Below are 13,198 nucleotides of genomic sequence, written 5' to 3'. Positions count from 1 at the left end.
CTTAAAGGGGAAGGAGAACACATTACAAAACATACTAAATGAGTAAACCTGTTTATTCCTAAACTCTGAAATCTAAAGACAATGCATAAGATGCAAAATTAGATTTTTTTTTTTTTTTTTTTTTTTTGCATATCTAAATAATATACAAAGTGTATGTGCATTGATTATTTAAACAACAACAACAACCAACGAATGCAAATTGTGCAATTGTGTCCATCAGTGTGATTGAGTTTGCTTCACATTTCAATTCTTTTTTAGCTCCTGAAAGTTTGTCTAGAAGAGTTTTGTTTCTTCATTCGTAGTTTCACCACAGGAAACCAGATTCGTGGCATGAATATACACGAAGTAGCGCTGACGCGTTAATGAATATTCACGAGTCTATGCACACCTCCAAATCTCTGAGGTTGCGCGCGTGCATTTACCCCACAACAGAATAAAGTACAGGTAGGCACGCGGATTATCATTTAACCCTTTGATAAACCACTTCTTATCTGTTTTTGTCTGCAGAGTTCAGAGCTGTATCGGATTGTAATCGACAAGCTAATCGCACGTGCTTTAGTGGTAGCGGTACGTTCAGACTTTTACGTTACGTGATGCCATATTCTCCTATCGATGAAAACGCATCGATTTCTTGTAGGCAGTTTGCCGTCATGTTGGGTTTATAGCCGTGTTCTCTTTATTAATCAACTAAAAGTTCTAACAGTTATGATTAGAGTAAGAACAACCAACGATAGGTTGCAATTACTGACATGTTCGCCAACAAATTCAAAGTCGTATTATCAGTATCATCGGGTTACAGTTTAGTGAGAATCCGTTGATTTTTGTTGTTGTTTTGTTTTTTAAACAAAGACAACAAATGTCATATATTTCATTCGAGATGTAATTCTTGCGTTGTTAAAATAGTTTGTAAAACAGTACACGTGATCAAAGATAAACATATTTCAGCTCCACACAGTATACACATACTGTACACTGCAGATAAAGTAAGACTATGATGTTAGTATGCTATTCTGAATGTACCTGTGGATAGCTTGCAAGTTAACTCTGTGTTGTTGTTTCTCTCTTTCGCCTTCATGTTGTTTCTTGGTATTTTCGTTTGTTGTCTTCACTGCAGCCCAGTTCAGTTATGTTGTCTTCCAGCAGCTCGACAGGTTTGTTCTTCTTGTCACTGATTCTTCTTTCACACTCACACTCCTGCTATTATATTATATATTATGCCCTAGGTGTATGCCCTAATTGTAGTGAATTGTGTTCCAGGGTGCCACAGTCAACTGTATAATGCCATACGTTCATATCTGCACAATCAGAACAGAGAACAGCCCATCATTGGTGAGAGACATTACAACATCTAAAAACGATTTAGGGTGTGTTCACGCTTGGCATGTTTGGTTTGATTAAAACTGCATTGTTTTTGGATGTTCGGTAAGTTCCATCTCGAAATATACATCATAAAAGTCAACCAATCAGGTTGTGAACATATCTCTATCTATGCTTTTAGGTTTGGTATCTTTAGTGTTAAAAATGCTGGTGTGAACGCTAGGGTCACCCAGGGGTCAGGGTGAAGCAGACCCTGGGGCCCGTACCATGATGGCTGATACCAAATAGCTGTCTATGAAAGAGGACAACTAAAAGAAAAAGTCTTGCTATATCAGTGCAAGTAAAAATTGTGAAGTTAGTTTATACAGTTGATACAGGTATTGAGAAAATTGAACTTTTAAGCTCACATGTAGGCTAGTCTTTTTATAGCTTAATCTGTTGATTCTAAAGCGTATTTATATTACCGTTAAATATTTATTCATTTAAAATAAAAATAATTGATAAACTAATATTGTATGTGTGATCAATTAATAATTACGTAAATAATATCTAAATCTTACAACATTATTATTCTAAATAAGTGTTACTAAAAGCCAGATGATTTTGTCTTTAAAAATCGTGACCTTTACATGTGGAGTGACTTTATCCTTTGCTCACAGCTGATTGGTCCAATTTCGGTTTGAGATCTCTTACCTGCAACATAACCTGACCCGGACCAGGTTAGCCGTTGAGCGTAAGTTACTATGGCGATGAACACTGCTAAAAGCCAAACCACTTTCATGGTGCCTAAAACCCAGGGTTGGCGCAAACTAAACTTAAACATATCTGGCTAGCCACCTAAACCGGCTTCATGGTACAGGCCCCAGGACTAATGTTTTCTTTGTTGTTGTTTTTAGTCCGGACCAAACGAACCAAGCAAAACGAACTACAAGTGTGTATTATTCTTAGTTAAGAAAAATGTTTCAATGTTTCAGGTCTGAACTCCATCACTGAGCTGTTGACATACTGTCAGCCTGCTCTGTACTTCTGTGATGTCTGCTTTCTGAGAATAACCAAGCCTGACATCAGAAACCACATCATGGGCAGCATTCACAGATACAATTACATAGTAAGATATTGAGATTTTTATATTTGAAAGATCTTTAACTTGAGATGACACGTTCTTACAGAGCCCCTAAAGGGACATGGTGAAAAATAAAATATGAAATGGGAGGAAAAATAATAAGCCAATGCTTTTGTGAGCAAACACAAAAGCATTGACTTATTATTTTTCCTCCCATTTCATATTTAGTTTTTTATTATTGTTATTTTTCCACCACCATGTCCCTTTAAGGGCTCCGTAGTTTCTTCTGTTTTCTTCTATATTTTATATATAAGGAAATATGAAAATATATGATTTTATGATGTATAATTTACTTTTCTTTCATGTTTTGCTTTTCATGTTATTAAGTATGTTTTGGTTTGTTTAGCATATTTATTGTTTACAATTATTATGATTTTCCTCAATGCACTCTTTTTACTCTCTTTTATGACTCTCTTTAATACTGTATATACACATTACTCTTGTGCTTCCATAACCACTTCCATGCAGAAGTACAGTATATTTTTATTACAGAAATACAGTATATTTTGTAGTATGGATTGGGAGCAATATGAGCAGAATCAAGAAACTACCAGTCTATCCACTGTACGAGAATATTACATCTGCATATATTCTTCTTTAATTTGTATTTTCTAGCAATATTGGAATTTTAAGTGTAAACTTGTAAAGAGAAAATAATAATAATAATAATAATAATAATAATATTTTATATATATATATATATATATATATTTAGTAATTTTATGTGTGCCACCATTGAAAAGAAAGCAAGAAGATAATGAAATAATTGAAGAATAGGAGGAGAACATGTGAATGAGGTCATTGGTCATGAACTGCATGAAACAGAAGTTGCGACTGGGATTGTTATCGGTCAGTTCTGTTTTGGCATTTGGAAAGTCCCGGACTGAGATGTCTTTTGAAAGAGAGAAGACTTTCTACGACAGAAGCTACAGTAGTCAACATTTGAAGTGGATCAAAACCTTTCATCAAAGTTATACATGAATTTTGAACAATACCCGTTCTTGTCTTAGGACAACTTTGCTTTTGATCCACTTCAAATGTTGACTACTGTACATCACCTTTAAGCAAATCTGACATTTGCTTTTAAGTTTTTTATTGTTGTGGTTAGAATCTAGAAACTCCATCACTCACGGCATATCATCATTAGTTCTATCAAAATTATATCTTGTAGCTTTAAAACTGTGCTTCTTTTCTTCTCTTATGCTGTTTGCCTCAGATGTCTTTGTGATTATTAACTTAAGATAGATCATTTTTACTTCTGTCACGATCATGATTACTTGTCATACAATTAATTTCGTTCATGTCACTTACAGTGCAAGCCTTACACATAATTTTTTTTTCCTTGGAATTGTATATAATAACAAAAATAATAAATAATTTTCGTAGATATTTGACTATTTTCACAACAGTATATATATATATATATATATATATATATATATATATTCTTTGGCAAAATGTGATTGAAATGTAAACTGCACAATTAATGGGGTTATTGCAAATATTTGCGATTAGATCAAATAACCATGATTAAATTATTTTTTTCCACCATCTGTCATCTCGTCAGTTTTCTTATGTAATTGTTTTTTGGGGGAATTTCCGTAACAGAAATATCACCATGCGTGTGGGTGGAGAGCTTACACAGACCTGACTCTTCTGGCTCGGCCTCTCATGGATATCGCAAAAATGGTTGAAAAGAGGGAGGGAACAGGTGATGTACAGGTAAAATAAAAACTGTGGAGTATCAAAATAGTTTTGTTATATATTCAAATATAGCTTCACTAATCTTCCTTTTTCTCTCATAAGGTTCTGCATGTGGATGAAGTCATCTACAACACGATGACATCATTGCCTGTCACTGATGGTCTGTCTTTTATGTCTTGTCTTATTGCTCCAATTCGCCTTCATTCAACACTCAAAATGGCTGCAATTATACAGAAGTTTAATGTAGTTTACATTTATTAATTTAGCAGAATCTTCTATCTAGACGAGTGACTTTTAGTTCTGCATTGCCGTTTACAGTAGGTCACATCAGATTGGGCCATTTTCACATTTTGTCACTTGATACTAAATGCTTACTGGGGCCGGTTTCACAAAGATAGACTTTGACTATGGCTTAGATATAGTAGATAGTCAGACTTCAGATAGACATCAAAATCAGACCGTTGCACAAAGCGCTTAAGACTCTGACTATCTTAAGTAGGACTACACTGCAATGCATTCTGGGTAAAATAAGACACTTTTCAACAACAAAAAAAACATGGCGGATCGAGTAAGCGCATTCAGCCGCTCAGTGCAGTTTACCCCAGCGGAAAATATGTGTTTGTTAGAGGAGTATAACAGTTACAAGGACACTTTACTTGGGAAATTTAGCGGAGAATGTAGTAACAAGAAGAAATGTTTAAATTATGAGCCATTTTCCCTTTTCTTTTGGCTGTTTGTAATGTAACTGATATTACTGCTGGTTGCCAAGGTAACATAGAGTCTTAGACCTAAGTTAGCCTGGGGGTAAGGTGTCTAATTTTTTTAATTAAGTCAGTCTTTATTTTTGTGAAACAGTCAAATTTTAGACTTGTCTAACACTATAGACCGGTCTAAAATAGCTTTGTGAAACCGGCCCCTGGACTCTAATCAGTGTTTTTGACATGTCTACCTGTAACCCTCATCACACTCTTTCCTCAATTTTCTTAGCTTTTGCTCAGATGAACACAATTAAGAATCAGCGACACAGCCCGTCTGAAGGTATGCATACTGTAATGTGTTTAATATGACTTAATCTGTTCTGATATACTGTAGTAATTAGATATTGAAACATGTTTGGTATATTTTAATGTATCTAGGGCAGCGAGAGTCTGGATACACAGATGGGACTGCACAACTTCTAACCTCAGGATGTTTGTTCCCAACACAATCTGTATCTACAACACCAAATATGATTGAACCTCAAACGGTCTCAACCAATCCAACACTAAACGCATCGCCCCCTAGAACCGCAGGTCCTGTCAAACCATTACTCAGATGCCAGGAGGCATCTACACATCAGAGTCTTGTGGATTCTCATGTTTCATCTACAATATCTTGTCTAGAAAGCTCCCCATCTCCAGCCTTCAGCCAACACATAAATCAAGATCAACCTCTGATCGCAAACAGAAATCAGAGTCTACAACCAAATGCGATGCCATCTGAAAACCAGTGTCTAGCTGAAACGAGGCCAATCACTGTCATAAGACCATCAAGACAGTGGAGCCCCATTAGAATAGCTTTCCAGAATGACACTTTGCATGCTAGTGAAGAAGATGGGAATAATGTCATGCATTCATTTGGAGTCAGCTATGAAGCACATCCTCTGTATCTGGCCCAAACCACGACATATGAAGCCCAGCTGCAAACACCAGTGAGCAACATAGTACCAGAGATAACCCAGAGTCTAACAAGCAGCCGTAGATTTTTCATAAATGAAAGCTCACCTGATAGTCCAGAGACTGTCAGGGATGTGGAGATCACCAGTGTTATCAAGCTCATCAGAACCCAGATGCTAACCAAAGCACTGGAGCCAGCTGCGACGCACGATTCAAATCAGTGGAATAATGAGGCTAATCCGAAGGAACCAGTCGTCATCAACCGGGTAGCATGTGGTAGTGTACTTTTTAGTTTTTTTTACTCTCATTACAATGTTTGGAACTTGCTATATTTAGATTTCTTTTGAAGAAATTATTACTTTTATTAAAGGGATATTTCACCGCTGGAAAGATGAATGTGTATTTAAATTGGGTCATTTATGTAGTAGAAATGTGAAATTATTTTAGAAGTTGGTGCCTTCTTGACTGAGAAAAGCCAGAAAATGTATTTTTGGCTCATGTGGATGAAAGACAACAACTCCCAGAATGCACTTGCTTCGCTGCCCTACGAGGCCACGCCCAAGCCACGCCTACCGGTTACAGAGGGCAGTATCGGAAGAAATGATACAACTAGGCTACTAGTCGACTCGAAACTGAAAAGACGGCTTTTTATCGTGAGATCCCCCTATGGGCGGGTTGATGACATGCGGAACGAGCTCCTCCTACTGGCTGTAGTCTCTCGCCTCTGGACAAAAAAGCCTCTGATGCTAAATGATGATTTTTGCGTCATCGGAGAGTTTTTTCCAGACGCACAATACAGAAATCTCTCGTCTCAGGGGGATATGAGGGAGGGAAGCACGGTCACTCGAAAATACTACCGGGTTTCTACTGATACAAAGCTTAATGCTAATCGGTGAAGTATCCCTTTAATTTATAATGTTGCAAAAGATTTCTGATTCAAATAAATGCTGAACTTTCTTGGTTTGCATCAGCATTTCCAAAAAAATATTAAAACTGTTTTCAACATTCATAGTAATGAGAAATGCGAGCGCCAAATCATCATATTAGAATGATTTCTGAAGGATCATGTGACACTGGAGTAATGATGCTGAAAATTCAGCTTTGATCACAGGAATAAATGACATTTGAAAATATATATTAAAGTAGAAAACGGTTATTTTACATTGTAATAATATTTAACAATATTAATGTTTTTACTGTATTTTTTTTATCCAATAAATTCAGGCTTGGTGAGCAAAAGAGACTTGTGACCCACAGCTACAATAATTGTGCATCTTTATTATCAAATATGCTTTAATTTAATCCCATGGTTGGGATGTAATCCCATGGTTTCCCCAATGGAAAAGTGTAATTATAAATGTATAAGTTACACAACCAGATACTAATTGTGCTGTTCTGATTTCTCTAGTTGAATATGATAAATGTTGCGCACATTCTTATTGAACATATATTTTGCAATATCCATATATTTTACTTTAATTCTCATTTATATTTACAGTGGAGGCTCAATCAGACAACTTTGAAGAAAAGAACGTCTTTCTGTTCTCACGAAACCCAATTGCCCAGTCGTCTCTTGCTCAGACTCAAAGCTCTTCTGGTCAAGTTGAATCCCTTGAAGATTTTCTAGAAAACTACACGGGTCGAAAGCCTCTTATCGGTGAGTGCAGCCACATGGTGTGCGATCTCAGTGCACCCCAGATGAAATTAAGAATAAACTAAACGAATGAACACGCTTTAGGTAATTTAGCACAATAGTCACGTACAAAAGATGATGCCTTGATTCAAATTCACTGCACTAAACTGTGTGTGAGCATGTTTGTCACAGGTCTGCAAGCGGTTATCAAGTGCCAGAGTGTGGACGGGAATCCACCGCCATGCTGTTACCTGTGTCAGTTGTGTGCTATGAAGGTGAAGAAGAGTAAAATATTCAGCCACTTGACTAGCTATTACCATCAGCGAAACTACCTAGTAAGTGTTTACAGTGTATATAATGTGACATGCACAAATATACATTTCTAGTCATTTCTAGTCTAGTTAAAGGTGCTGAAACTCCCCAATAATGCATGTGATTAAATTATTAGCTTTAATTATTGAAAAATATATACAGTACTGTGCAAAAGTCTTAGGCATGTTAATCACAGATGGACTCGATGATGCTGAGATCGGCTGTTGTCAGACTCCTTGTGCATACACAAATCTCACTGGATTATTACAATTAATGGCAAAAAGAATGTTTGGAAATGTAAACTGATATTTCCTACTGACACACTACAGCAAAAGATATAAATAACTGACTTAAAACCAGGGGGGGATATTAACATGCTTAAGACTTTTGCACAGTGCTGTATATTTCTACCTTATGCTTTATACTGGCACCATATTTGTAGTTGCTGCTCATGCAAATATCTTCATGTTGGCAGAAAGTTCTCCACCCGCAGCTCCTGCCTATAAAGCGTAAACGCTGCAACACAAACGAGATGCTTGAGGATATCGCTATTCAGCTGGAGAAAGAGGACGGAAGAGGACAAATAAAGGCACTACCTATGTTCATATTATAAACTAATGTGATTTTCATAGCCTTATTGGATTTAGATGTGATTGTGTAGAGCTGTTTGGTAATTTCATCTTGTTCTGAAGGTGATGAGGTTGTCAGCATGTCTCATAAGTGATGTACTGCACAAGGATTATCAATGGTGTAAGTACAGCAGATGAAAGCAAAATACATTATACTTTGTCAGTGAGAGACAAAATTCTCCTTTTTTTTACCAAAAAGGCATGAATGTGTTGAACTGCGGAGCCGGTGTGGAGTGGAGATCAGATCTGCTGTCTTTCAAGGATAGAGCTGACAAAACCACAGGTGTGTGTGTGTGTGTGTGTGTAATACCTAAATCAAGTTACGAGGTTTTTGACCCATGAATGTCAGACATGCATTCTTTGTCCATCATTAGATTTACATTAGCATTATGTTTTCATCAACTTTCAGGTTATAAAGTGTATTGATGCTATGTGTAGTCGCTCAGTTTCTTCAGTCACTTGACCAAAATCTCATGTTATAAAAGATAAAATGCTATTTAAGACAGTATTGGCTGTGACTCGACGACAAATGCTAGACTAAGACACTCTTCTCTGCTCTTCAAATACATAAAACATCAGCCTATATATATATATATATATATACAGTGAGGAAAATAAGTATTTGAACACCCTGCTATTTTGCAAGTTCTCCCACTTAGAAATCATGGAGGGGTCTGAAATTGTCATCGTAGGTGCATGTCCACTGTGAGAGACATAATCTAAAAAAAAAAATCCAGAAATCACAATATATGATTTTTTTAAACTATTTATTTGTATGATACAGCTGCAAATAAGTATTTGAACACCTGAGAAAATCAATGTTAATAATTGGTACAGTAGCCTTTGTTTGCAATTACAGAGGTCAAACGTTTCCTGTAGTTTTTCACCAGGTTTGCACACACTGCAGGAGGGATTTTGGCCCACTCCTCCACACAGATCTTCTCTAGATCAGTCAGGTTTCTGGGCTGTCGCTGAGAAACACGGAGTGTGAGCTCCCTCCAAAGATTCTCTATTGGGTTTAGGTCTGGAGACTGGCTAGGCCACGCCAGAACCTTGATATGCTTCTTACAGAGCCACTCCTTGGTTATCCTGGCTGTGTGCTTCGGGTCATTGTCATGTTGGAAGACCCAGCCTCGACCCATCTTCAATGCTCTAACTGAGGGAAGGAGGTTATTCCCCAAAATCTCGCAATACATGGCCCCGGTCATCCTCTCCTTAATACAGTGCAGTCGCCCTCTCCCATGTGCAGAAAAACACCCCCAAAGCATGATGCTACCACCCCCATGCTTCACAGTAGGGATGGTGTTCTTGGGATGGTACTCATCATTCTTCTTCCTCCAAACACGTTTAGTGGAATTATGACCAAAAAGTTATATTTTGGTCTCATCTGACCACATGACTTTCTCCCATGACTCCTCTGGATCATCCAAATGGTCATTGGCAAACTTAAGACGGGCCTTGACATGTGCTGGTTTAAGCAGGGGAACCTTCCGTGCCATGCATGATTTCAAACCATGACGTCTTAGTGTATTACCAACAGTAACCTTGGAAACGGTGGTCCCAGCTCTTTTCAGGTCATTGACCAGCTCCTCCCGTGTAGTTCTGGGCTGATTTCTCACCTTTCTTAGGATCATTGAGACCCCACGAGGTGAGATCTTGCATGGAGCCCCAGTCCGAGGGAGATTGACAGTCATGTTTAGCTTCTTCCATTTTCTAATGATTGCTCCAACAGTGGACCTTTTTTCACCAAGCTGCTTGGCAATTTCCCCGTAGCCCTTTCCAGCCTTGTGGAGGTGTACAATTTTGTCTCTAGTGTCTTTGGACAGCTCTTTGGTCTTGGCCATGTTAATAGTTGGATTCTTACTGATTGTATGGGGTGGACAGGTGTCTTTATGCAGCTAACGACCTCAAACAGGTGCATCTAATTTAGGATAATAAATGGAGTGGAGGTGGACATTTTAAAGGCAGACTAACAGGTATTTGAGGGTCAGAATTCTAGCTGATAGACAGGTGTTCAAATACTTATTTGCAGCTGTATCATACAAATAAATAGTTAAAAAATCATATATTGTGATTTCTGGATTTTTTTTTTTTAGATTATGTCTCCCAGAGTGGTCATGCACCTACGATGACAATTTCAGACCCCTCCATGATTTCCAAGTGGGAGAACTTGCAAAATAGCAGGGTGTTCAAATACTTATTTTCCTCACTGTATATCTCGTGTTTCTAAAGTAAAGAAAATTTCGAACAACCAGTTCTTTATTCTCCTTCTCATTGCAAACTAGCAGAGACGCTCCAAAATGTGTGTGACACTTCATTCATGATAGAGGTGGGTGGAGTTATGAGGTTTGACTGACAGTTTGAGGATCCAATGGAGTTTTGAGGTTTAGTTGCAAGCTCTTTTTAATACTTTTCATTGGTTAAAAATTTGCTAAACTCACAGACAGAGGCAAAGTGCGACCAATAATAATGATCTATGGGGAAATTTTTTTTAAATGACAAAAATGACAAGAGATGACAATATATCGATCTCTATATTTCAGAGAATATAATGTATCTTATATTCAGTCTAAATACTTTCTCCTTGATTTAAGCATAAATCTAACAACAGTTAGTGGGGTTTATGCTTAAAACATGAAAAATACTATTTACCATTGGGGTAAGAAAAAAAAGAAAGAAATAATTCAAGTATTATTCTAAAATAGAAAACATGCTACCTTTTTGTAAACAAGAAAAGTCTTTAAAAAAAAAAGGGTGCGAGTCACTCATTTATGGGTTGGGGTTTTAACCAACACCAACAAGATAAAGAAGAATATTCCTTAAAGATAAATAAAAATATAAATATTGCACACAACTGGATAAGAAAGTGCCTTTTTTTTCTTCATTATTTTATCTAATATTACTCCTTTTTTTTCAAGGATCTTGTAATATTCATACTGGAAAACAAGACAAAGAAAATGGTTACAGGCAAATAATAACATATTCATCTATTTCTAAAGGTCCCAGTCAGACTCTGAAACGCCCAGCCGAGTCTCTGCTGCCACCTTCTGAGAAATGGCCTATTCAAGCTCCTGATGGTCCTCCAACTCATCAGATGGCCAAAAAAATGAAGAATGACCATCCTAAGCATGTCAAGAGCACCAGCAAAGTAAAGAACCCTGTGTTTAAGGTAAGCCTGTCACTGCAGGAGGGACCCGTCGTGATCGAGAGAACTTCTCTAAGAGACACGGTCACAGTGGCGCCGGAGATCGAAGGCCAGAGCCGTGCGTCAACATGTGTGGATGATGATGATGATGTGACGAACACACATCCTGAGGGACGCCCACACACCATACACTGCGAGAACACACAGCCGTATCCTGAAGGACATGTGCTCGCTCAGACGGACATTCCCACACACACGGAGGTGGTCTCGCACACAGATAGCCGTGTGTTTGAGGATCAGTTCATGAATCCTGCTCAGTATGCATACTCAGGGCAGTTTGACCAATCTCAAGGCATTCAGAAGATTGACCCTTATATCAGACCTAAGGACTGTGGTTCGGTGGAGGAGGCGGTCGCTGTCACGTATGCTGATTGGCCGGGGCAGGACTGGTCCTTCTATAACAATGAATGGATTGCGATGAGGCAAAACCAGTATGGAAGTGATCATCCTTGGTGTGAAGGTTACATGCAGTATTGATGAGAATTCCAGCACTTAAGCTTCAGTAACAAATAGTTTGGGCATTTTTTTTTTTTTTGAGAAAATTTTGCATCAGAATTCAGTCCAAACTGTATTTATGTCTCTTTTTTTTAATCAAATTTTGTGCCGTTGGTAAAAATTTTTTACTGAACCGTCACTGAATTATTAAGCTGTATTTAGAAATCCGAAGAAGAAAAAAAAAAAACACAAAAAAGGGCTTCTACTTCATTTATACGTATCGTTTGTGCTTCTTTAGTTAATGCAGGTTAATCATCTTTTGATGATGTGAAAATCTGAGCTTTAACTTCTTTTTGTAGAATTTTCATCAACATGATTCATTTAACTTCCTCTTTCAAAAATCTCAAAATAACTACAAAGGCAGGTATTAACCAACAAATAATCAATGTTTTTTTGATAAAGGAAGTTAAATGAATCATGTAGATAAAAAATCTACAAAAAGAAGTTAAAACTTAGGTTTTCACATCATCAAAAGACAAATTAAATGGATTAACCTGCATTAACTAATGAAGCACAAACGATAGAAGCTTATTGTGTTTTTTTTAGATTTCTAAATGCAGCTTAATAATTCAAATAGTTGTTTTGGTTATACATGTAAAATGCATGTTGTCCTTGGTTCAAATGTATGTTTTATAATCCATGAACAATGGATCTGGTTTACAAGCATTACATGTAATTCAAGTTTATTTTCTTTTGTAATTTTCAGTGTTACTGACAATTCATATTCTTTCAAATTAATTTAGAGAGACAGTTTAATGTTAAGTCAATACTTGTTTAATCCAGTATTTCAAAAAAAAAATTGTCACTGCTGTTATAATTGAATTTTAAGTTTATCACAAGTACTAAACTCAAATTATTTTTATTGTAACTGATTGTTTTAACAGTAAATTCCTATTTCTAAATAAAAAATCTTCTTTTCACAGATCTATCATTTTTTTGTATGTTACATATTTAGTCTGTATTTTATTACCAAGTTGATCAGAGTATTTAAAAACTTTGTAACATGGACACCCTAAAATAAAGTATAAATCAGTGTAATTATACATTTAAGTACGGTACTGAGTAATAATAATCAACTACATGAACTTACTATAGGCCGGGTAAGGGTTAGTTTTAAGTAATTAA

The 13,198-nt window shown here is 36.8% G+C and overlaps 1 protein-coding gene across 2 annotated transcripts; it reads left to right on the top strand.

Moving 5' to 3' along the window:
• The first annotated feature begins 306 nt into the window (after positions 1 to 306).
• On the top strand, positions 307 to 12,995 carry LOC311299666 (uncharacterized protein). 2 transcript variants are annotated; one of them, XM_084423408.1, is made up of 14 exons: positions 307 to 444; positions 1,115 to 1,151; positions 1,258 to 1,329; positions 2,292 to 2,425; positions 4,049 to 4,162; positions 4,247 to 4,304; positions 5,132 to 5,182; positions 5,281 to 6,075; positions 7,298 to 7,456; positions 7,625 to 7,767; positions 8,220 to 8,333; positions 8,437 to 8,494; positions 8,573 to 8,656; positions 11,373 to 12,995. In XM_084423408.1, exons 2-14 carry the CDS (start codon positions 1,127 to 1,129, stop codon positions 12,053 to 12,055), a joined length of 2,490 nt encoding a protein of 829 aa, XP_084279534.1. In that variant the 5' UTR covers positions 307 to 444; positions 1,115 to 1,126; the 3' UTR covers positions 12,056 to 12,995. The 2 variants fall into 2 exon arrangements, with proteins under 2 accessions (XP_084279534.1, XP_084279535.1); XM_084423409.1 differs by lacking the exon at positions 307 to 444 and adding an exon at positions 618 to 983 and having other exon boundaries at positions 11,373 to 12,994.
• The last annotated feature ends 203 nt before the right edge of the window (positions 12,996 to 13,198 follow it).

Source organism: Rutilus rutilus (genome assembly GCF_951802725.1).
Source record: "Rutilus rutilus genome assembly, chromosome: 11".
Taxonomy (NCBI): domain Eukaryota; kingdom Metazoa; phylum Chordata; class Actinopteri; order Cypriniformes; family Leuciscidae; genus Rutilus; species Rutilus rutilus.
Note: the sequence above shows the minus strand (reverse complement) of the source record. Positions and strands in the feature narration are given on the sequence as shown.